This window comes from Scomber scombrus, chromosome 7, assembly GCF_963691925.1.
Source record: "Scomber scombrus chromosome 7, fScoSco1.1, whole genome shotgun sequence".
NCBI classification, from domain to species: Eukaryota; Metazoa; Chordata; class Actinopteri; order Scombriformes; family Scombridae; genus Scomber; species Scomber scombrus.
In genome coordinates this window covers 16,014,556-16,038,418 of record NC_084976.1, presented here as the reverse complement: position 1 = coordinate 16,038,418, position 23,863 = coordinate 16,014,556, and the positions used below count along the sequence as shown (strand labels likewise).

Here is a 23,863-nt window from a genome sequence, read left to right as displayed (position 1 = left end):
TGTTTTTAGTTGGGCAGCATTTATTTAAGATTTTGGAAATTTAACTTGTTTGCATTTCAAACTGTCTAGACAGAAATCTGCAAGGTCAAAAGATAAATGAAGAGAGACTTTCACTACAAATGAGATGAAGAGAAAATCACTCTTCCATATTCACATAAGGCCATAACCTGTGATGAGGGGTACACAGTACACAATGCTTGGTTTTAAGGGGTTACTGGTCAAATAAGACTGGAACTACTATATTATGTTTTGCTGTATCTTGGGGTATGCTTGGAGGGATGGCCTTTGATGAGACACTGAGCAGTCTTTTAAACTAAATGTACTGCACATAGCACAGGTATCACCTGATAAAAGATGTCAAACCTAATTCACATCTCTATTCCTCAGGACGCCGAGTCGTTGGACGACTGCATCCAGAGCACCTTGTCGGCCCTGTACCGCCCCTTCAGTGCCACTGCTGCCACCGTCCTGTGGCAGCTTTTCAGTGTGGTGGAGAGGCAGTACCGCGGAGACGGCCTTCGCTGCCTTATTGACTTCCTGCTTCCTGCCAAGAGGATCCTGCAAATCATCCAACAAGAAACCTGTGTAAGTGGCAGACATAGCAACTGAAGTTAAAATCAAGGAGTCCAAGAATGCTTTCTGTGATTTGTTTCAGAATTCCTTTCAAGAGATTTATAAACTTATTGATTTCCTGCAAGACTGTTGGCAATGCTGGACTCATCTCTTTTTTTGGCTTCTATTTGTATGACATAAAAAGAGAAAATGGGCAGTGAGGACACAAAATGGGGGAAAATGCCTCCTTATTTGTTTTCCCAAGCATGTCAAACACAGAATAATACACATCTTGAAAGATAAGCGACTGAAGTGATAAGACAAAGTGTTTGTGACAAAAGAATGTGAGAACTGTGCTGCTGAGTGTGAATATCTCAGCTGTGTGGGAAGGGGGAGCATCAGACTGATAGAGAGTTGATTATTGTTCGGAAAACAAGCTGAAAACCAGCCATCCTCTGAATAGGGAATCTATGGTCTTGAGAGGCTGCCATAGACTCTTGGGTCCAAAGTGAAACTCAATATTCTCCCTCACAAGCTTTGATTGCTGTTGTTTGGGGGTCTATGACCAAAGCGCTGAAACGTTATTCCTCTGTATTCATCTCTCTGGTGATTACACTGTGACGATAGCCACAGAGCAATAGTTTCACCTAAGCCTAGCCCCTGAGAACAGCCCACTGTGTATGAAAGTCTTTGTATTGCAGGCAATATGAGAGGTTTCAGGGGAAGATCACATCCTCAGTCTCTTCCTCCACATTTACAAAAAAATGAAAAAAGCTTACCCTTGAGCACCATGTCTTTGCTGTCAGGATTTATTTTTTATTCTGCTACAGGTTTGTGTTGCGGTTGCCACGAAACCAGGCCTGATCAGACAGGTTTTTAACTTCAGTCAAATGATCACTGTCAGTGATTCATTCTGTGCGTCCCATGAAAACATGTTGCCTCTCCATTTAAGTTAAACATGTGTTTTAACAAAGTCTTGCAGATGTCAGTTGAAATGATGCAAGTCGTACCACAGCTGAACCACGACACACAGATGATAATCATGTCTCATGGGATTGGTATTGACTGACTTCTTTGTTTTCTCCTAGGTAAAGTTCAGAGGCTTGCTGCTCTATCATGAAGGGTGGCCTCTCTGCATCCACGAGAAAGTTGTCCTGCAGCTCGCTCCTTTACACAAAGTGCGACTAAAGCAAGGAGACTTCTACTTGCAAGTAGTTCCTTTAGGCCGCAAGACTGCCAAGCTTGTGATAAAATGCCTGTCGGGGAGCGGGCAAGCCGTTGCAGAAATCCCCATCGCAGAGAGCATGTATGGCAGCGTCTTCACAGCTGAGTTCTTGCAGAATGTAACACGTGACCGAAACCTGCATCCATTACAGAACTGTCTGCTCACGACTGGTACGGCTGTGTACAGGACGCCGTGGAAGAACGTGGTCAACCCTCTGTTTGTCAGCAGCACGGCAGACGCCATCATGCAAGCACGCTGCAGCAGAGGTGGTTTCCGCGGCCATCTCAGCACATGCAGCACCAGTGGATCTACTGGCACCCTTGACAGCCACCGCAGCTCCAGAGAGTCCCTGCACTCTCAGGGAGCTGACTCCATCTTCTCTGAGCCCACCTCACCAAACAGAAACCACAGGGACCCCAGCAGTGACAGTCATACCACCAGTACAGCAGACACTACTACACCCATCATTAAAATTGAAAGACCTGTTGAAGAGTGTGGGGTAGAACAGGGAAGTGAGGACAGTGGTGGGAGAGAAAGAGGATCCAAGATGCTCTCTTTTAGTACAGACCTCAGTAACCCAAGCCCTCGCCGACGTCTCCCAAGGGACTCAGTGGCCTTTGAGAGCAGGAGACTTTTCAGGAAATCCTACATGGAGGCCCTGCAGAACCCCATGAGTCTTGGGTCCAGCTCTGAGTCCATCCTGGAGGAAAGTCCAGAGCACAGTGCTGGCCTGAGAGAGAGTACAGTGACACCAGGCAGCAGTCCCGACACCCGGACCTCTTCCAGAGAACACTTAGCTCGCAGGTTTGGCAGCCGGGGCTGGCTCAGTGGTGATGACTCCAGGCCCAGCACACCTTTGCTCTACCTTCAGAGAGGGTTGCGGAGCGCGGAGAGACGGGCAGAACGACGTTCCAAATCACTGGAGAGGACTAACAAGGCAGGCCAGGTTAAAGGCCACCGGGAACGCTCCTCTTCTGGAGGCTCAGTTAGCATCTCCCCCAAAAAACTGATGAATGGCTATACAATTCGCTTTGGAAAGCTGGATTTGGAGGCAGCTTTTCCTGGTTCAGAGAGGAGAAGCAGCAAAGACGAGTCAGGTATTTCACACTGTAACTGATGTTTAGCTTCATGCAGGCACATTAAGTAATATAAGGTGGCAAATACCTCAAAACACCTCTTCAATGTTTTTTTCTACTCTAGGTAAAGCATTACCTAGAGTAGAAAAAACATTGAAAAAGTGTTTCTTATGAAGTACTGATGTACAGTTTTGATACAATACACCCCTACTCCACTATATTTTAGAGGTAAATACATAACTTTTGAATCCACTACATATATTTTATACACAGTATTATTTATCTACATATGAAACATATGACTTTTTTACTAACAATAGTGTATTGTATACAGTATAGTAGATAAAATCAGGTCCACCTCAACCAGCTAAGAAATGCAATGCTGCTCACAATATTATAACCACCTGAAAGAGTGTTGTAAGTACATTTTACTAATAATACTGTAGATTTACCAAAGTAAAATGGTGAATGCTAAACTATCACAGTATCACAATGGCTGGCAATATTCAAAATATTTTATTTGTAGAGAAAACTTATCAAAAATTATTTGATCCTAGTGAGAAGTCTTTGTCTTTGTAGTTTCGGTATTATTACAGCTATGCCTTTGTCGTGAATCATATTGACTATCCATGAGTCATCATGTCATATGTATCAAAAAACACAACCTGTGGGTGTGAAAACCAAGTTCCATTAGATAATGGTGGTCTCTCAGCAGGGTGTGCAATCATACCCTGCAGCAAGACTAGCTACAACAGTCCATCAGGTGGATGTACATGGAGTCTAAGCAGAGACAGCTCATAACTGAAGCATTAATGCTGTCATTGATGACGGATAGCTTTTCAAAGCTCACACTTGTGTTCTTTGGCACGTTCAGAGGACAGGTACTGCCCTACCCTGGAAACATAACAGAGTTGTTTTTTTTACCACTGTCAGTTTGTTTTGTTTTATGTTGGTTCATACAGAGCAGCTCAGGAAAGCAATGATGTGAGAGTATCATCTAGGGGATCACGCTGTTTTTAGAAAACGCAGCTTCTTCCGTGAATTGAAATGTGAGTTGAAAACTGACCAAGTTTATTTAAATCTTTGCACTGCAGCCTTGGACCATGCCAGACCCTAGCTAAGGCTTTGTGTGCTATTTTTATATTAAATAAAAGTGATCATATATGTGTTCACTTTAATGTATTAAAAGGTTACTCCACCATCCACTCAGCAAAACGACACTAGTCCACATCACTGTTGCGTTCCTGAGATTACCTCAGAGGGGATTGTATTTCAGCTGTTGCAAAGCAGGTTTCCCACAACGACGTTTCAAAGGCAACAAAAGATCCTGTAAACCCTGTAAACCAACCAGAGGGACCCCAGCATCCCACAATGAGATGGCCCTACAGTGTTATTGGGGCTGGGGGCTGCACTGATCCCAGATGGGTTGCCTCATTTACAAAAGTGTCCTTTGTGAACCAATCAGCCACTGGGGATCCATGAGGCAAAAAAAGGCTTTCAAACTGTGCCTGTGTCTTTGGAGAGTGCATTCACTCCAGAAACAGGAGACCAAACTTGCACTGACTCACACTGCTCTGAAAAAACTACTCCAGAAATATTGAATTACTTCTGATATAATCCAGCAACCATATATGTGCAATATTAAAACACACTCTCTATGATTGATCAGTAAGTCAACGCCCCAGCAAGCAGTTCAGGTTGTGCCTCTTTGATGGCTTATGTGTCTCGCACACACAACAAAACAGACTTTCACACAGGACAAAACACAGGAGGCTTTACTCGACGTTTGTCACTTCCTCTGAAAACAAAGCAATTTAGGAAACATGCAGCAAACACAAGCCTGGCCACACAGTCGCACAGGAAACGCACCGACTGTTTGAAGACAATAGAGGCTGAGCTGGGAGGGTTTACTGTCACAGAACACAGCAGGACAATACAAGAGGCCTCAAACTGTTTAAAAACACAACACACAACAGGTGTTCATCAGAAACAGATCCACAATCATGCATCCATCAGTAGAGTTGATTGAACATGGGCCTATCTCAGTTTTATGTTCATTTTTATCTTATTAATTCTTGAACATTTTTAAATATGAAAGACTTGATAGTGTCATTCTTTTTTTTTACCCATGCTAGTGAAAAGCTCTAGGGGTGGCAATGTCAGTCATGTCGTGGTCCTCAGAGGATGATTCTTACTGACATTGGAGATCCTATAACTTTTCCTCAGGCACCACCAGGCCAATGAAGTCCCTTGGACTTCCCTTTCTGGCGTATCCCAGACCTTCAGGCCATGTTGCATTTTGGTCATATTTGTGGAAAAAGGAAAATGTCTCTTTACTGTCTGTGATATCAATGGTGTAGGAAGGGGATGAATGAGAGCTTGCTGCGTGGGTGTTGTCTTAGAAAAATAAACCCAACAAGAAGCCACAACTCAGGTGTGTGGATAGAGATCTGGCCTGACCAACTGCTGTACTCAGGCTTTATACACACGGGGGACACCGACTGACCAATGCCACTGATGGTGCTGTCTTCAAGTTCAGCCCCTGAAGAAAGGAAAACAGAAGTTCAGTTTTAATTTTAGAGATGAGCACTCAAATTCCCTAGAGCTGCATATATTGCTGTCCATTTTATTCTGGTTATTGACATACTACCTGAGCCAAGCCCAACTGAAGTATTCAGTGAATTAAGTAAGGATTTGAATAGTTTTGCTGCCTCTGGAGCTGGATCAGGTCTGTAAACTGCGGTACCACTTGGGAATGTCAGGAGCAGCATTCCTATAAACAGAGCCTTGAGGGCTGTACTGCTGAAGTGGAGGAGGCAAAGATATGAGAGCTTGATAACGCCAGAGTTACCCATGACTCGGGCTCAGTAAAAAACACCTGGACTCCATGATGAGTCAGTGTGAACTCACTACAACCACACACCACTAATACACAGGTGTTATGATCAGGTATTAAGTACTGAGGTGAAAGGAAGCTTCTATTTTCTAAGGATTGCGCTACGTCTTGTGTAACAGTTGCTCCATAAATATCACTTAGCCACTAATTCAGATTTGTGCTTACTATTTATAATCTGTACAGGTCAACATGATGACAGCATCGGCAGTGAGAGCAGGCGGCACAGATACAGTGGAGAAGACTCACACAGTCCTAAAGCTGCCAACGGTGCAGCTATCGGGCTGTCCACAACATCAAGCTCTTCCCATTACACCTCATCCCTCCCCAAACTGATGTCAGAGGTCAATCAAGAGCTGCTTACATCAGGGGCTGTGATCTTGCCAGGTAGGGATGAGTGATTTAGACATATTTACACAAGTAATTCACTCATATTAGAACTTGCAGAGTCTTTCAATAGTCTTTTTTGTCTGTTACATTACAGAAAATTATAACAAAATCTTATTTCACTCCATTCTTGTGCTTCACCCTTAAATGGAAAATAGAAACACGCTTTTTGCCTTTTCTCCCACAGCTGGGAAATAGCAATAGGTCTTAAGAGAAGAAAAAATCCCATTATCTTCAACTCAGATCATGTTCTTTCTAGTGATGGTTGTGATTTTACAACATTAGTAGTATTCCCATTTGTTCCTCTTCACACTTGGAGGATAACGTTCACATGATAACACTGTAAAGCTTAAAATAGTGTCATTCTTGATGGAGAAAGCAATAGTGTAAATGCATATGCAAGTGTTGACCCCCCTCCTGGCCCTCTCTCTTCCAGGAAACAGAGATCGCAGTGGGAGGTCAGTGTTGCAGGTGTGCATGAGAGCTCAGGTGTGGGCAGGTGAGAGTTGCACGGTCAATGATCTCACCTGTTTACTGGGCTACTACCGCTCTACACTGCGGTAAGTTACACCCTGTGCTTATTTTTCTGTGTTATGTAAAACCAACAGTAGCTTTCATAACCTATTTTATCCCAAAGGTGAACTTCTGTCATTTCAAAGTTTATTAATAAACTTTACATTTTACCAATATTCATTAACTCTGCATTTTTTTTAGAGCTTAGGAATGATCAAATCAGTCACTATTCCTATAAACTACTTTGTCATTCAAAATGTTTTTTGAAGCAATACGGTGTACTATATGTATTCATTTGGGTTTTCTATTAATGTCTTTCACATGTAATTCATTTTAAAAATGTGTCTCACCTTCTATAGACAGATTTTCTTCATTTATCACTACCAGTCATTTTGCTGTCAAAATCTGCTATTACATGCATCAGTTGTCTTTAACAGAAAGTACACTGACTCTAATACTTTTGTTTTAGGAAAGAAAGGCTTGATCAAGGTCTAACTGTTGTAATAGACAGCAGGAGGCAGCAGCCCGTTCCAGCTCTGCTGTCATCTCTGTCTGAATTGCAGGTGAGCCCACAGTGGAAAATATGTAATTACCTCCCAACACGCCCAAAGAGTTTTCAGGCCTGCTTAGTCTCTGTTCTCTGTGCTGTAAAGCCACATCTCTCTAAAGTTTTTATAGTATGTTGCATTCCTCACTCATTTTCTATTGTTCTACCTCTCAGTCTCTGACACAGTTTGGGTTTTTTTAAAAGAGGGGCACCTTAAATTTGAAGTGACTGCACTTCCAAGACATTTTTCTGAGAGAGGCTGGCCTCAGGGCTCTTGTGGTGAAGCCTGTGCTTACTTGTCTGTTTTTAACCACACGCTGGGAGCTTGTTGGCTGCAGCTGACTTGCAAGAGCCATATCATCATGTTATGATGATGAATTGCTTACTGATGTAAGGATGATAATTCTGTAAACCACAACACATACATTATAAGTCACTTTAAATACCTATTCCACATTGTTTAGCTGTTCATGTCAAAAATATGTGTTGTAATTGTCATTTCCTCATTTTAATGGAGTATAAAAATGACTGATTGTGTGTGTTTTCAGGCATTAGTACCAAATGCACTTTACTCAGTTATCTTCCTGGTGGACAAAGAGGCATCAGCTAAGCCTGAGAGAGACCTCAATGTACAGGTAGGTTAAGACTCTTATTATCAGGTGGATAAGCAATGTTTCAAAGTGTTGATTCTATGCTTTGAATGTTAGACCTGAGTATATTTGACAAAGGATTTTCATGTATTCATGTCTGATAAGCATATGTGTTACTAGATTGAGATTTGATACATTTCTCTTTAACCCCATTGCCGCAGGCTATGATGATGACACAGATTGGAGGCAAGCAGGAATTGGCCTGTGGGGAATAAATGTCACCGTAGCTTTAAAGCGAGACAGGAGACACACTCTGACTGAGACCTGAGTATGTGTATTTATTTACTTTTTGTGTTGTTTTTCCTGCCGTAGACTGAGACACTGTCATCTCTGAAGGCCCTGCTGAAACACATCGACCAAACCCAGCTCACACGAGACCTGGAGGGCACCTTCCATTACAACCACAAGCACTGGATCCACTTCAGACAGGTGGGTGTGACAACATTCTAACATGTTGGTAAAGTTACATAAGACCAAGGGTGGTACATTTCAAAATACCTTATGTTTTTATTTTTGGTTTTCACGGTTGGATGCTCTTTTATTTTCTAGTGAAAGAAAGAAAATTACACCAAATGCATGTGGTCAAAGTTGCATAAGATATGGCTCCTTGTAAATGGGCTAGTCAGAGCATGATTAGTTAGAAATACTTTTTCTTGTATCAGATCTTTATGTTTCAAACACTTTATTCCTGCAGATGTTGAGAATGGTGAGACCATTAATAAATACAGCATAATGACCCTTAAATGTACTACCTTCTTTGCTGGGTCATGCTTCTTTTCTATGTTCATAGACATAATGTATTTGTTTTCAGTGTACTGGTGATGTTCTGGCACTATTAATGATCTCCCGTCTCTTCCTTTGTCATTTTTTCTTTGTCTCTCACAGAAAATCGAACCATTTGCCAGCAGTTGTAGCGCAGCCATCTCCTCCCTTCAGGAGTCTATCAGCACACTGAGCAACAGCGGCAACCTGAAGACCTCTAAGGTCAGGCCCACCTCCCACAGGCAGTCTGGTCCTCTGATTTATATGTCTCCACTGACACAGAATGCCCCTCTGCTGGCCTCTTTCATATAAACCAGTGTAAACTGTTTAGTTTGTTTCACAGTTAACTTCCATAATCCTTGTGCATTGAGGTCAATATCCTCACCCAGGTTTTTGGTTTTAGCAAAAAACTCAAAAGAAGACTACATTGACTGGTGAAGTTCACTTTAAAAGTGTATTACCTTCATTTTAATGCCTCCTTCCACATTTCATTCAGGAGGTGTCTGAGATGATGGAGCAGCAGAAGCATCTCATGAAGTGCGTACTAGATGACACCCGTCTGAACAGACTACGTCTAGAGGGAGGCACCGTCCTAGCTCGCATCAGAAAGGAAGAGGCCTGTGAGAATGAGAACTACAGGTACAGCTGGAGGAGTGGCCTGTCAGGATGAGGAATACTGGCAGAGATGGGAAAATGTGTTTCTAATAATCTGTTTTGTTTATTCAGGGATGCTGTAGACATGTTGAATGCACTGTATAACCACGTAGATGAAGAGGTCCATAAGCTTGTGATCCTATCCAATAAGTCTCAAAAACAATTAGAGAGCCTGCTGGAGGTGCGAAGGTTTGAGGAGCAAACACAACAGGTGAGTTCAAATTATTTCATTCTTGACCTGGTAGACTGAGTATGCAGATCTACCTTGCCCTCTCTATATAATACAATCTTTAGTCCATTAAAAGTCTTTTCTCTGTTCAGATCAAACTGTGGTTCAGTGCTGAGGGGGAGAAGCATCTTGCTCCTCTGGAATCGCTTACTTTGTCCGCGGCCAAGATAAAGGAGATGAGAAAGAGCTTGGACCAGTTCCTGGAGGAGTCAGTGGTAAATGCTAACTGAGTAAATAATAACACTTAATCATCCCAATATCATCTTTTTCAAAAGACAGTCAGTGCTAAATTGATTAGTCTTGCCCTTATCTTACACCAGCACCAGCAGAGGCATGGCCTGCAGCTAGTGAAAGAGTCTCCGGAGTCTCTTCCAGGATCTGTTTTCCTCGACTTTAAGCAGCATCTGGGCTCCACCCTAAGCAGAGTGGAGCAGAGGAAGACTCAGCTAGAAATCCTAACCAACCTGTATGAGTTCTATGATTCTGTAAGTATTGAAGTCTGTATTCTGTTAAAAGTGACTTTGCATTTCCTTTGAGCAATTTAATCCAGATGGTTTGCACAGTTTCAAAAAAGACAAATTCTAAACCTTTAAGAATATAGGAGGCATATCCTAAAATATGGATTATAATGCTGTACTTCAGTACTTCAACACTCTTTCACATCTGTAGGCAAATCAGTGGATGGAGCACTGCCAGGACTTCTTCTGTAAGCTGAGCCGGGACAGTTCAGGTGCTGGATTTTCACCTGCTGTGGTGCAGATCCTGCACGATTACTGCACCGAGGCATCCAAGTTCTCCATGGACAACTTCAGCACTCTGAATGACATGGTGCTCTCCCTGGAGACTCCTCAGCAGCTGCAGCAGTGGAACACTGTGTGGCACAAATGTCAGCAGACCAAGCAGCAGCTGGAAAAGACTTTGGCCACAGCCATGACAGCGACCTCAAACTCCACAGCTGTTGATACGGCGGCTTGTTTAAAAACTGTGGAAAGCCAGATTGCTACACCAGAACAGCATGCAGCTAATGGATGTGTGCTCTTACCTGAAATTCCTGCATACTCCAGCAAGGCAGTTACACCGCTGACTTTTGAGGACATTAAGCCTCATTCTGCTGGACCTTTCTCTAAGAGCCCCTCCAATTCAATCTCTTCCTCCTCACACTTTCCTTTCCCCCCCGATAGCAAACTGAGGCAGAGCCCATCCATGTTTGAGGACACAGACAGCGACTGCACCATAGACTCCACCATCTCCTGCCACTCTGAGCCTACCTACTCTGGCGCGGCCCGCCTCCGCAAGCAGCCGATGAAGAAGATCATGAAGAAGACCATGAGCTACGAGTTGACCCCAAGGGACAGTGTCCACTCAGATGCCAGCCACATTCATGGCTATACAGGCGTGTACATCAAGGGTCTGGAGGTGGCCAATAATGTGTCTGCAGAGAAGAAGCTGCAGAGACCTGATGTGACGAGCCCTGCGTTAGGACGTAGCCGCAGCATGTCAACACCCTCCAGGATCCACAACAGACACAGTGAAGGAGATGGCAAGAAACGGAGCAGGTGAGGAAGTTCAGTGTATATTCTAAATATTAATTATGATATCACTGTAACTATAGGGAATTGACAAAATAATACCACAAAACACTTAACATGATTTAAATGGCCAGTTTAGGAGTACAACCACCTTCAGAAAAGCCTCAATCCTGCTCAGCTGTCATACAAACTGTTGAATTGTGAATCATTTTCTGTGAAGGCTCCTCGACAGTAACGGTCCAGTTATGGTTATAGTCAAAGTTCTTTGGTCTGGTGTTTCTGTTATTTATTTCTATTTTTCTGCCCTGCATTCTAATATGTCAAAGTTATAGTTGCATTAGTCATGGACATAATACAAATTATATCAATATCGTGATTATATTAAACGTTAAAATGTAAAATGTGAAAATTGTGAAAAATGGCCATCACAATTTCACATAGCCCAAAATGACATCTTCAGATTGCTGATTTTGTAAAGGAAAGCCTAAAACCCAGAAATATTGAATTCATAATCACAATACGTAAAGAAAATACATATGTAAGAAGAGTGTTTGACAATTTTCAATTGATAAATTATTTGAACAATTAATTAATCATTAAAACCTTAGTTGCTTTTTTCATAGGTAAAGGTTAGATAAAGTTGTCCGGTATCATATTGATCATCATCACATTACAATAAACCATGCACTGTTTATAATAAGGTTTTGTAAAATGTCATCATGTATACCTAATCATGTCTTTCTGTTCCCCAGTAAAGTGCAGCACATCATGGATGAGATGATTTCCACAGAGAGGGAGTACGTTCGTTCTCTCAGCTACATCATTGAGCACTATTTCCCCGAGATGGAGCGCCTGGACTTGCCGCAGGATCTGCGGGGGAAGCGCAGTATCATTTTTGGCAACGTGGAGAAATTGCGGGACTTCCACAGCCAGTACTTCCTGAAAGAATTGGAGTCGTGCGCCCACAGCCCTTTGTCCATCAGTAGCTGTTTTCGCAGACACGTGAGTCCAGACACACAGTCTGCATGCCCTGAAGCTGCACGCTAACAACCTAAAAACAGTCTCCCATCAACAGTGACTGTAATGATTCTAAATTCTCTAAACAACTTAGTGTGATTTTTCCAGTAGAGCGTGTTGGTTTCACTTTCTCACTGTCCTTTACAGTTTGCATGTCCACTTACTCGTCAGCGTCATAATGAATATAATTGGTGGCAGAACCCATACAAATACTTTTACAGTCTCTTGTGAGGCGGATCACTCACAGTGTTTTGTAGTGCACGCTGAAATGTCTGCATGCGTTTTACTGTCGTCAGTGTTGTAACTTGCTAATCTTGTGTGCAGGAGGATCAGTTTGGAATGTATGCTCTGTACAGCAAGAATAAGCCGCAGTCCGACACTCTGCTCAGCAGCCATGGGAACGAATTCTTTAAGGTGCGTTTGGAAACTTAGGCCTTGGTTACATTCCTCACAGAGTGACAGCTCCCAGGGTCAACAGTTAACCAACATACTGTGTCCAAAAAACAAGGAAGGGGGGTGACACTTTGATTCCTAAAACAAATGAGTCACAAACAATACATACACACTGGAGACTGACCAATACATCAACTTGGTCGATTATCACAAATATGTGAAATGGTATGGCTTGTATGACAAAATAAGCTATTACAGTATAGAAACACCAATAATATATTTGAGCAACTGTGTTACCATTGCATAGTTTGTCCACTAGAGAGCACTGCAAAATTTATTTCAATTTAAAAATGTACCACGATTTGAGATTATTGTAAAAAAAAAAAGAAGAAAAAAAAGTTTTTATGGCTGACTTATAATTTTTCATCAGTATTTGCTTCAGAAATCTTGGTTAGGTTCTAACACACATCTGAAACACTTAAAACTGGTGCACAGGTTCAACATTAATTAGCCAACAACATCTAATTCCCATTCATTTCCAGTTTATCATTCAACTGTAAACAATATACAAGAAAACACAAGTACCTACTGTGTGATACCGCAGTATTAATCCTCACAGTGTCTGTGTCCAGAACAAACAGATGGAGCTCGGGGACAAGATGGACCTGGCGTCTTACTTGCTGAAGCCAATCCAGAGGATGAGTAAATATGCACTGCTGCTGAAAGACTTGATCAAGGAGTGCAGCCATTCCCAGGAGCAGGAGCTGAGTGACCTGCGGACAGCTGAGGAGATGGTCAAGTTTCAGCTTCGCCATGGCAACGACCTGCTGGCGATGGATGCCATTCGGTGCTGTGATGTAAGTACATGGGCACAGAGCCATGTGCTACCATAATTATTATTTTGAAAGTCGGCAAAACAGCCAAATACCACATACCGTTATTATAAGATAATGTGGCAAGACAGTCATTAAAACCATTAAACTATTTTTGAACTGGAGGTCGTCATGTTATGTATACAGCAGGGTGAGGTCAGCTTCCCCCCAGGAATTGTATTGTTCTCTGTGACGCATGTTAACGCCTGTGTTTCCTCTCCAGGTTAACCTAAAAGAGCAGAGTCAACTCCACTGCCAGGATGAGTTCATAGTCTGGTGCGGACGGAGGAAATACCTACGCCACGTCTTCTTGTTTGAAGACCTCATCCTCTTCAGCAAGACCAAAAAGATCGAAGGAGGATATGACATATACATCTACAAACAATCCTTTAAAGTAAGAATCTGCTGTTTGAGGATTGGCAGAATATTTGTGGGGCAGTTTATAGGCAGTACTTGTATAAACACAATAAATGTAATGTTTCTTTTTCTTTTTCTATTTAGACAGCAGAGATAGGTATGACTGAAAATGTTGGCGATAGCGGGCTGCGCTTTGAGATCTGGTTCCGTCGGAGGAAGTCACAGGACACGTTTATCCTCCAAGCCAGCTCAGCAGAGGTCAAGGCTGTGTGGACTGCCATCATAGGCAAGATCCTATGGAGACAGGCACTCAGAAACAGAGGTGTGTTTCTTTGTCAGATTTTTTAGTTTTACACAAATTATTCCTTTTACCGTGTAATAAGAATATTGATCTGAATTTCAAAGTGACATCCACATCCTTTGTTAGTCATTAAAAATGTCGTATTTGTGGATTACAGAGTTGCGCATGCAGGAGATGGTGTCCATGGGCATTGGAAGTAAACCTTTCATGGACATTAAGCCTAGTGATGCAGCCATCAGTGACAGAGCCATTGACTATATAATGAAGGGGTCAGGTGAGCTGCTCTTTTGCACTTTTATTTCAGGTTGTGCATGTGTTTATTCTTTTGATTTATTGACCCCAATGTCTTTTCCGAAATAACAAAAAATTGCTTTCAGATGTTTCATTTTAAAAGGTATTTTGAGGGATGGTTAAGTAAACACTCAACATATAATTTAAGCTATACTGATTTCATTTCTGAAGAGTCTTTACAACCGCAGTGAACTATTTTAAATTCTATTTTATGGTTTACCTAAGATATTGTAAAAAAGATTCATGTCTTGCCTTCAACAACCACAGGAATGTTCATACAATCCAGCCAGTTTTCTTTTCATCCCTCTCATACTATATTCTCACAGCTGACTCTGTTTGTCTCTAGCAGAGTCTAGGACGAGAGCATCCATCGCAGTGCCCTCATTTGAGCACGTTACCTCGATCAAGAGACCCCACTCCACCATCTCCAACAGCAGCACCTCCTCCTCCAGCAGCCAGTCATCCTCCTCCCTGCTGGGATCACTCAATCTCCACCTGTACTCCTCACCCTCTCACCCACTCACACATCCGTACCCGATGGCCAGTGTTCCCTCCTTTGGCCAGTGGCCCTACGACTGCATAGAAGAAGATGAGCTGGAGCAGGACACTTGCAGCCAGCCCTCTATGAGTGAGCAACAATTTTTCTTGCCATAGTAAAAAAGTTTATTTTTAAAAAATACCATTTTAGAAGTACCCTTTTTAGTGAAAGCACACTGTAGTTTAACTGTTTATTGTCGTATTACTCTCTTGGAAGTCACATAATCAGCAGTTTATTTACGTTTTATTACTGAATGTATTTTCGAAAAGTCAATGTCACACAAGGGTAATATAATTTTTGCTGCTGTAATCAGTGTCCTTTTGCAACAAAAACAACAATCTGACCTGCTCCTTTAAGAAATCTCCACATTTTTCTGTGAAAATCTTTTAAAACAATGAGCCTCACACTTTTTAGCTGCTGCCACTAGGAGTCAGCAAAGAGTGAAGTCCTTGATAAATGTGGCGACTGCCCTTACACTGACTGAATGTCTTTCAACACTGGTGTCAATAGGAAATGAATGATTTCTATGTTACATGTGCTTTCAGTTGTATGATGTCTTACAGTATCCACTATTAATTTGCTGTATGTTGTATGTTTTGGGACAGTAACTGAGAGTTCAGAGACATCATCCCAGTGCACCTCCAGTGACAGTGTAACAGGCCTTAGTACCCTCACCATACCTGAGCACACCGGCATCATCATTGACTCCTACAACAACAACAATGAGCCCTCCTCCTCCTTCCTATGCTCCTCCACACCTCCCTCCTCCATAGCGTCTGCTTCGATATTCCAGAAAGATGAAGACCTCCAACCCCAAGGCACCAAGTTCATCACAGCAGTGAGTGTTTGATCTTTATCTTCATTTTCTGTAAATGGTATGATATTATGCTGTTGCTGACACGTAGTCGTTTCATGAGTATTTTAAGAATTTATCAGAGGAAACCTAGCTGCTGTGACACACCTTTTATATTTTGCGGCTCTATACCACACAAATGCAGAAGTATTTCTGCAATTTGTTCATGATAATAATGGAAAGATTGTGGTACTCTTTTAAGATCTGAAGAAGACAAGTGGTTGCTTTATTGAGCAACGTTTGTGCTGCATATAATCATATCAGTTTTTTAAGTGCTCCTGTTTTTTTATAGTTTTTTGCATTTTCATTCATACACAAACAAAAGCAAAAGGAGTTAAAGTACAGAAATTAAAAAATGTTGACACAGAAAATGTTATCTTGTCATATAAAGGGGTTAAAGATTCATATCTCTCATATGCTGAGGTCACAAACTAAATCAAAATGTTCACAGTTACTGTATAACGAACATGAACGTTTGCAGATGATTCACACACTTATAGAAATGTGGCAATTTCATTCTCAACTGCATACGTGTAATGCAGAAAACTACACACGCTGATTAGACTGACTGGCAAATTGTGACTGGCATAGAGGAGCTAATTATTGATACCATCTGGTATGTTATAAGTTGGATTAAGCCTGCGGACTCTGAAGCCTTGAAGGCAAGTGTAAGAGAACAGTTGCAACTTCAGTTTCACTCACCATCCTTTTTGTTGTTCTGTTTTTGCCAGAGCAAGACCTCTCATATAGCAGTAGGCCTCTCTACAGTGGTCTGACTCAAAGCTGGGTTTTTTTTAGCTCAGTAAGTAATCGGTGTCGCCAGAGTGGACATCTGTGTTGTTCCCTTCACAGCCTCATTAACAACTGTGAGGAACTACCCGTGGCCTGAATACTAATCTGTGTGAACATGTGATTTGGTGCCTGTGTTGTGTGCTGCATGGCGGTGTGTCCTGGTTGGTGTAGAGGGCTCTCCTCCTGATGGGTGACTTGTTTTGTAAACTTCTGACTGTTCTCCTTCGTGTTTTCCTCTCAGTTTTCTTCTTGTGTCATTTACCCTAACCCTAACCCTAACCCTCCTCTGTGCATCTGTTTGACACAAGGGTGATAATTCTGAAAACACCACAGAAACTCTATGTGTGAACACATGCATGCTGTGTTACAGCCTTTGTTTTTGGTGCTTTGGAATGCAAAGTAATTATCTGTAAATGCGTGTGCTCTTTGTTTTGTCATATTCAGCCAACATAGAAAAAATATCTGAATTTCAGAAAGATAACACTGCATAACAAACATATACAATTAGATTAAATGCTCAAACTGCAAATAGCAGTATTAAATTGGGTGACTGGAGAATTCCAGTGTTTTACTCTATTGTAAAGGCGTAAATGGCAATAAAACACTTAAAATCACTCTGTTTTATTATTTCCCACCTGTAGATGTATAAACCAATAATTAACCAATAAGGCCAACAGGAGGAAGGAATAGAAAATATTCAAAAAAAATCTTTCAGTTAAGGTACGAATCAAAGAGAGTAAAAATTAATGTGTTTTGCTCCTTTTGATTATGTTTCAGGCAGATAGAAATATGAGTATTTTCTTTTTTTAATTTCTAATTGCTAAATATACTTTCTTAGTAAACTAGTTTCCTCCAAACCTCACTAGATCAGAGTCAATTAAAGTTAAAACAAAATGCTTTATTTATTCTTCAAGCTCCAGTCACGTTCAGTCTTTTCATTTGTAAATGTGACATTAATACAGCTATTCAGTATAAAGTTATAGAAATCTTATGGACTTGAACCTTTAATTACATTTCAAGGATTCTGTATATGCACGTTTTGACAAAAGCATCACATTTGCAGAAAATACATTATGATTTACTAAAGGTTTGCGTGTGTACAAACGTGTGCAAACTTGACATCACCCGCAAAAATATGTGCCATTTACTAATGCAGCGCACTGAGGTTTGCATCTTTCAAATGTGCAAGATAATACCCGCTGTCCATTTGGTACGTTTGCCATAATTAATATGCAATATGTTGGGGTTTTTTGTGTTTCCTCACATTTTGTCATGTTACAGCCTTATTCCCCTCATCAATCTACACACAATACCCCATGATGACAAAGTGAAAAAGTTTTTTTAGAAATTTGTGCAAATTTATTAAAAATAAAAACCTGAAATATCACATGTACATAAGTATTCACACCCTTTACTCAGTACTTTGTTGCGGCACCTTGGCAGCAATTACAGCCCCATTCTTCTTGGGTATGAAGCTACAATCTTGGCACACCTGTATTTGGGGTTAGTCAAGGGGTGTGAATACTTTCCAGATGCACTGTACGTAAAAAGAGTTGTTGTTTTTTCTAAAAACTTGTTTCCCTTTTTTTCTTTGTTTCATCGCAGCTGTGAAGTCCTCAACCTGAATGCTACTTGATGCCACAGCAGTAAAGAGATGAGAACAAGAGTCCAGCTTTGGAGCACTAAGATTTGAATGGATGAAGCTCAGACATGATGTGATGTTTCATTATGATCCTGTAAATTGGAAATTGACATATAGTGCACACTGTCGCGATGGTACGCCTGTGGTCTGTAAAGTTTGTTTTAATGAACTAGGTATGAATCAGTGTTTATATTGTAGATGAGTTTTTTTATGTATTTTACAAAACAAAAAATAGCAGGCAGATCAATTCAGACAATGTTGTGCTGTCATATTTCTTTTGTCTCCACTCTGTGTTACAACACATTTGTACAGATGATTAAAATGTTTCAAAGATGTTGTTGCATTCATTTATTTGTCAGTTAGGTTTGACACAACATTAAGTGTTTCCACCAGTGGCCATCTTTCTGAATGTGAAACCAGCTGAATGCGTGAATGCAGCTGAAAAAAAAAAGTTGCAGGTATTTCCACTGATAACAAAGCACAAGTGTAAAACCACACACAGAAGCCCTTGCATGTACATAGACTGAGCAGCACTGTGATACTCACTACTACCGTTAAACACAGAGATGCATAGGATGAAGAGTGTTTTTTTCTTCACATGAGAGAAGGTGACATTGTTTACCACAAGTCTTGAGTCAAACAGATACAGACCACAACCCGGGCTTTTCAGCAGGGGTATCTCCAATATAGGCAATCGAATAAGAACAGAATGCCACACTTGAGGTACAAAAGAAACTTGTGCTAATACAGACCATTTGTCTTCTACATGCAAACAGTTTTTTACAGAATAAAAATCTCAAGCTACTGGGCTAATGAAACAATTGCAAAAACCAATCATGGTGATTTAGCACGTTTCTCTTTAAAGAACCAGACGCAGAGGATTGCAGAGAGGAAAACTTCAAGCCCCAACACACAAAGTTCCATCACCTCAATCTGGCAGAAACACAAAAATCACCAAGAATACTTATTAGCAAATATATTTGAATATAGATTGCTAAATAATCCCTTTTAAAGTAGTAGTGTATCATGTTGTTTATACACATGACATGGTCTTACCCTCAAGTGCAGATCATTGCTTGTTTTCCACTGAACCAGGTCAACGGTGATCATACAAGCGGCAACGACAGCTACAATAATGCAGCCACAGTTAACTTGGAGGGACACCTGCAACAAGAGTCACATGTTAATTTTTACACTAAGAACCACATTCACTAGCTGTAAGTATTAATTTTCAGGTTTCTATCAAGTTTTACTTACATGTAGTAATCGTGGATATTTGAACAACAGGTTGGACACAACTCCTGCAACGATGAACTGAGGAGAAGAATGTAGCTTAGAGTCAACTGTACACACAAATTGTCACACTGTTAAGATTACGTGATCAATTTAATTAAATTCTTGTTTGAGCAAAGACTTACGAGCACTCCTGTCAGATGGGAAAGTCTGAACAGTGTGAAAAGAGATTTTCCCATCTCCTGGGTTGCAGCAAAAACAATTCCCACTCCTACGCTGAGGAAACCGCTTACCATCTGCATGGACTGACAGGGGATCAGAGACTAATAAATGATACTCTCATGTGTCAGTAAAAGTAGCATTTATAACATGATCATGTAAATAAGGTTATACAGTCCACCCTGTGATGTTAATACAGGCGCCCTGTTAATAGTAAATATAAAATTTACATATAAACCCAGCATCAGTGTACACAAAAATGGTGCATACACAGACATGTAATGATGCACAAATTATAAATGCATGAGAAGTGTACGTAATCCAAATCATGCTAATAAATAAACAAATATCACCCAGTGATCGTACATTTCTATAGACTGTGCACACATTGTACATTATTCTGAGGGTTAGAGAGAAAATGTGATACTTCAGCTTTACGAGTTTTTAAGAAGTGGAATCATGTAACCACAAAAACCCTCGACCAAGCATTTCCTGTTCCTGCTGCCAGTGCTATCTGCACAGCTATTTTGAATGTCCTTTTACTCCTTATCTGTCTATGATATCTTGCATGAACAGTTTGAGCTGTTCATGAACCACAGACACGTAAACCATGAATTGTGTTTAGACAACCAATCACAAAGTCACACAAAAAGGAATTAGTAAAATATTGTGTATCAGTAATGTCTGGAATTAAGTCTTTGCAAGGTGCCGTAAATCATCTCTCATACTAAGTAGCGATGTATGTGAGCGGAAGAGCCCTACTTCCCTTTTTCTTAGACTAACACATCTTTTGTTGAAACTGACAATCTAGTTTGCAAGTTATTCTCACAAGTAATTCAATCAAATCAATACTCGTAAAATATATGATATAATGCAAGACCTCTGAAATAAATCTTTAAATTTGTGTGCCTTATAATATTCAATATATGAGAAACCTCAGTCAGACTTTGCATGACCCTTTTGGAGCTCAGTCTGTACAAATAAAAATATGAGATCATCAAATGCCTTTATAACTACCTTGACAAAATATGTCATGGCTGTAGCATGACATTAGATCAAAAGTGTTCATGTTGTATTTGTCACTCTTACCCCCAGCACAGCAGGTTGTTTCTGCAGCAGGCTATGCAGCGGCCCTTCCTTGTCTGGTACGAGCTCTGTCGCTTGGTAATATTGCATCTGTGGCGGTATTCTCAGGCCTGATCTGTGTTGGTCGTTGTCATCTCCGTGGATGTCCATGTCAACATCAGCGCAGGCCATGGTGCTTCACTGATCTGGAAAGATGATGGTCAAGGCTGGATTAGTACCCTGAAGGGCCCCTGGGAACTGGAGCTCATGTGCCCTTCTCGACTTTTCACTGCCAACGCTGTCCAATTTCCACTAGTTCATAATTTTTCACGCACAATGGTTGATACAACCTATGGTAGATACGGTCATGATGATGGTGTTTCTCATTACTTATGATTATATGAAACCAGGGGGATTTCTAGGATTTGAGGACATTTGGGGCTTAGCCTGACACTCTGTAGGGGGGTCCGAGGGAATTTTTGCAATTGTCTTTTGTTAAACAAGCTTTATTTTGATGATTTTTTTTAATGCGCTCTGCCACCTTATTTACATCCAAAGTACATATCTTAATCACCGGGAAACTTGAATGTATACCTCAAAAACCGTTTACTTTCCAGATCAATTATGAAATCTGATGTCAAAAATAGTAGTTGTTAGTAATTAGTATTTGTATAGAGTAGTAGAAGAATATTTGACAACCGCTTTCATCAAACATCAAACGCGCACAGGAAGGCCGATCGTCTGTATGAGTGCACATAAATGGCAATTGTAAATAAATATTTATATTCATTTACAACACATAAATAAATAAAGGCCTTATAAATGATAGATGGACCAATAGGTCTATCTTAAAAAAACAAACCTCGACTGTCTTAACGTCTTTATGGTTGCTTATTATAGATCAGTGTTTGTAATATAACAACAAATAAAACAAACTGACTTATGGGGAACTCATTTGTTGATAATGAATCAGCATTTTGTGTTTCATAATAAGTTAAACTGTCAGTTTTAGTGCTGTGTTTACAACAATTATTGAGGTAATCAACCATTCAACAGTTTAAGAAAACATGTTAGGCCTAGTTGTTGGGTAGTCCTTTTACATCAGGGTTTAATCTTGTGCTTGGTTTTGTTTGTTAGTATGTCCTTTAGTTTAGGCCTACATTTTGATAATAAATTGTAGGCTACTTTTAAAAGTTTCTCACCAGTTTTATTTTTCTGCCTCCTGCTTTGAATGTGTGCATGCCTTTCCATCACCTGATGTCTTTGCTGTCTCTAAGTGTTTGTCTCTCCCCCTTAAACGTTTTCTTTAATCTTGACTCAGTTGCTTCTTGTTCTTTTTTCTTTCTTTCAACACCATTTTCCTCACTTATGTCTCATCTCTCAGGATTTATTCACTTACTCTGGAAACTAAGACATATAAGAAGCTTTCCTTTAAAAAAGCTGAGTGAGCATGAAGCACTAATTGTGGACAATTGTTGAAGAACTACAGTAACATTACTACAATATAGGCTGTCAATTAAAAGTTTTTCTATAGAAAAACATACTGAGCTACTTCTTTGTGTTTTGCCCGGCATTATTATTTGATGCCGCCCATGTTAATGTCATGGGCTATATGATCATGTGTAGCAGGCGCTGGCAGTGTTCACACTGTCTCCGTAATACAAGGTTGCAGTGTTTCAATGAAAAACAAAACGAGCGCCCCAAGAGGTCACAGCAGAAACTTCAGTAGGAGACGAGGCTGACCTTAACAGCTGTAAAGTGATGAACGTCTGCACAAGTTATGATATAGAAGCGGCTGAACGGCATTTTCAAGCGTCACATAAACCTTACATGAAAAAACTATATTCGGGGCTACACTCAAAACGTTCAAAATGAAATGAAAAAAATCATCTTTGTGTCTCAGCATTTTCCAGTTCAGCTTCAGTGGAAAAGAGGGAATTTGGCACAAAATGTTTTTGATTTGAGTAATTTGTATGGTTAAAGCCTCATGTAAGCATCAAATGAACTGAACTGTAAGTTTGCATGGAAGGAGAGTCTGTGAGTTTTGTCCCCCATCACTTACATTAAAAGTGCATTATGAAGGGATCACTTTGCTAATGGTCATGATTACAGCAAGAAAACACGTGTCAGTGTTCATGATCATGTTTGAGACTCCAGTTGTAATGTTGGTCTATTGGGTGGATTTTATTGCTCCCTGGTATTATTTATACCTGCTGCCATCTGCTCATTTTCACTATTGTATGTTGTATATGTTTTATGATTTTAATAGTGTGTTGTGTAGTGTATTTTCACTGTATTTTGGGAGAAGCGAAAGACAAATTTCAACTGAGGTGGACTAATCTAATCTAATCTAATCTAATCTAATCTAATCTAATCTAATCTAATCTAATCTTTTTCTACCCAACATATGTTTCGATATATTGCAGTTCAATATATTATCACCACAAAGTACTGCTTCAAAAGGAACAATAACACGGAATAAATGCTGAAACAATTAAAGGAGCAGTGTCGATAATAACAAAAAATAAATATTAGGCTGCATCACAAAGCTATTGTAATACAGGACATTGCAGTAACCACTAATACATCGTGCAGGCGTTTCTACAGTTTTTTCCTTATATGGTTGATAACCCTGTATGATATGGTTTCAGTTGTTCCTGAGCACGATCTGTTTTTACAGATTAAAATGATAAAAATGAAGATAAAGCAAGGTTGCTATTGACCATGAAGTAAATTTCACAGTGTTGTCAAATGAGAGGTTTAAGTATTTGTTGGTGTTTACAGAGTGAAACATTTACAGTAATGTATGAGATCATAATTTCTGACCGTGCATCAGTGGAGTTTCATTATAACTAAATATACAGAGCGAGTTTAGTCTTCATCAGACAAACTGGAAAATTATTATTGATATTAGAACTTTACATTATAATCAATTATCAATCAAGTGACAGCAGTATATATTTGTACTCAAGTTTCTCAATTCCTTAACAGTCTGTAGGAGACACAGACACAAAATCTAGCCTTGAATCTAAGATATTTCTAAGATGTTTAGTGATTCTTCGATGAAACATTCAAAATACACACAGAGAAACATACAGACCTTTACATACACACACAAACACTGTATGCAGACTTAAAGATGCTTACAAATTCATGATCTATAGTGTAAATATGCAAATATAATATTTCAATAAAGGTCTTAGATTGGGATTCTTACCACAGTCGGCTTGATCCGATTCTATTTCTCTCTGTCTGTGTCAAACAAGTGCCCCG

General features: G+C 40.3%; 2 protein-coding genes across 3 annotated transcripts in view; one reads left to right on the top strand and one right to left on the bottom strand.

The window, feature by feature from the left end:
• Window positions 1-18,123, top strand: part of zgc:158766 (uncharacterized protein LOC100009641 homolog) — a 22,368-nt gene extending 4,245 nt beyond the window's left edge. Inside the window, exons 2-23 of the mRNA XM_062422535.1 lie at window positions 388-585; window positions 1,641-2,874; window positions 5,933-6,133; window positions 6,570-6,693; window positions 7,116-7,209; window positions 7,742-7,828; window positions 8,156-8,272; window positions 8,729-8,827; window positions 9,102-9,244; window positions 9,332-9,470; window positions 9,581-9,703; window positions 9,809-9,973; window positions 10,158-11,044; window positions 11,770-12,019; window positions 12,359-12,448; window positions 13,060-13,284; window positions 13,523-13,693; window positions 13,801-13,978; window positions 14,115-14,231; window positions 14,598-14,876; window positions 15,392-15,624; window positions 18,037-18,123. Coding sequence (XP_062278519.1) covers window positions 388-585; window positions 1,641-2,874; window positions 5,933-6,133; window positions 6,570-6,693; window positions 7,116-7,209; window positions 7,742-7,828; window positions 8,156-8,272; window positions 8,729-8,827; window positions 9,102-9,244; window positions 9,332-9,470; window positions 9,581-9,703; window positions 9,809-9,973; window positions 10,158-11,044; window positions 11,770-12,019; window positions 12,359-12,448; window positions 13,060-13,284; window positions 13,523-13,693; window positions 13,801-13,978; window positions 14,115-14,231; window positions 14,598-14,876; window positions 15,392-15,624; window positions 18,037-18,042 — 5,160 coding nt within the window. The 3' untranslated portion in view covers window positions 18,043-18,123. The remainder of the gene's footprint in view (window positions 1-387; window positions 586-1,640; window positions 2,875-5,932; window positions 6,134-6,569; window positions 6,694-7,115; window positions 7,210-7,741; window positions 7,829-8,155; window positions 8,273-8,728; window positions 8,828-9,101; window positions 9,245-9,331; window positions 9,471-9,580; window positions 9,704-9,808; window positions 9,974-10,157; window positions 11,045-11,769; window positions 12,020-12,358; window positions 12,449-13,059; window positions 13,285-13,522; window positions 13,694-13,800; window positions 13,979-14,114; window positions 14,232-14,597; window positions 14,877-15,391; window positions 15,625-18,036) is intronic.
• si:ch211-269k10.4 (uncharacterized protein LOC100150242 homolog) lies at window positions 17,959-23,863 on the bottom strand. Of its 2 annotated transcripts, none has more exons than XM_062422533.1 (6): window positions 23,808-23,863; window positions 20,615-20,796; window positions 19,492-19,611; window positions 19,331-19,387; window positions 19,130-19,237; window positions 17,959-19,006 (listed from the first exon to the last, which is right to left on the bottom strand). In XM_062422533.1, exons 2-6 carry the CDS (start codon window positions 20,780-20,782, stop codon window positions 18,908-18,910), a joined length of 552 nt encoding a protein of 183 aa, XP_062278517.1. In that variant the 5' UTR covers window positions 20,783-20,796; window positions 23,808-23,863; the 3' UTR covers window positions 17,959-18,907. The 2 variants fall into 2 exon arrangements, with proteins under 2 accessions (XP_062278517.1, XP_062278516.1); XM_062422532.1 differs by lacking the exon at window positions 23,808-23,863 and adding an exon at window positions 21,793-21,813.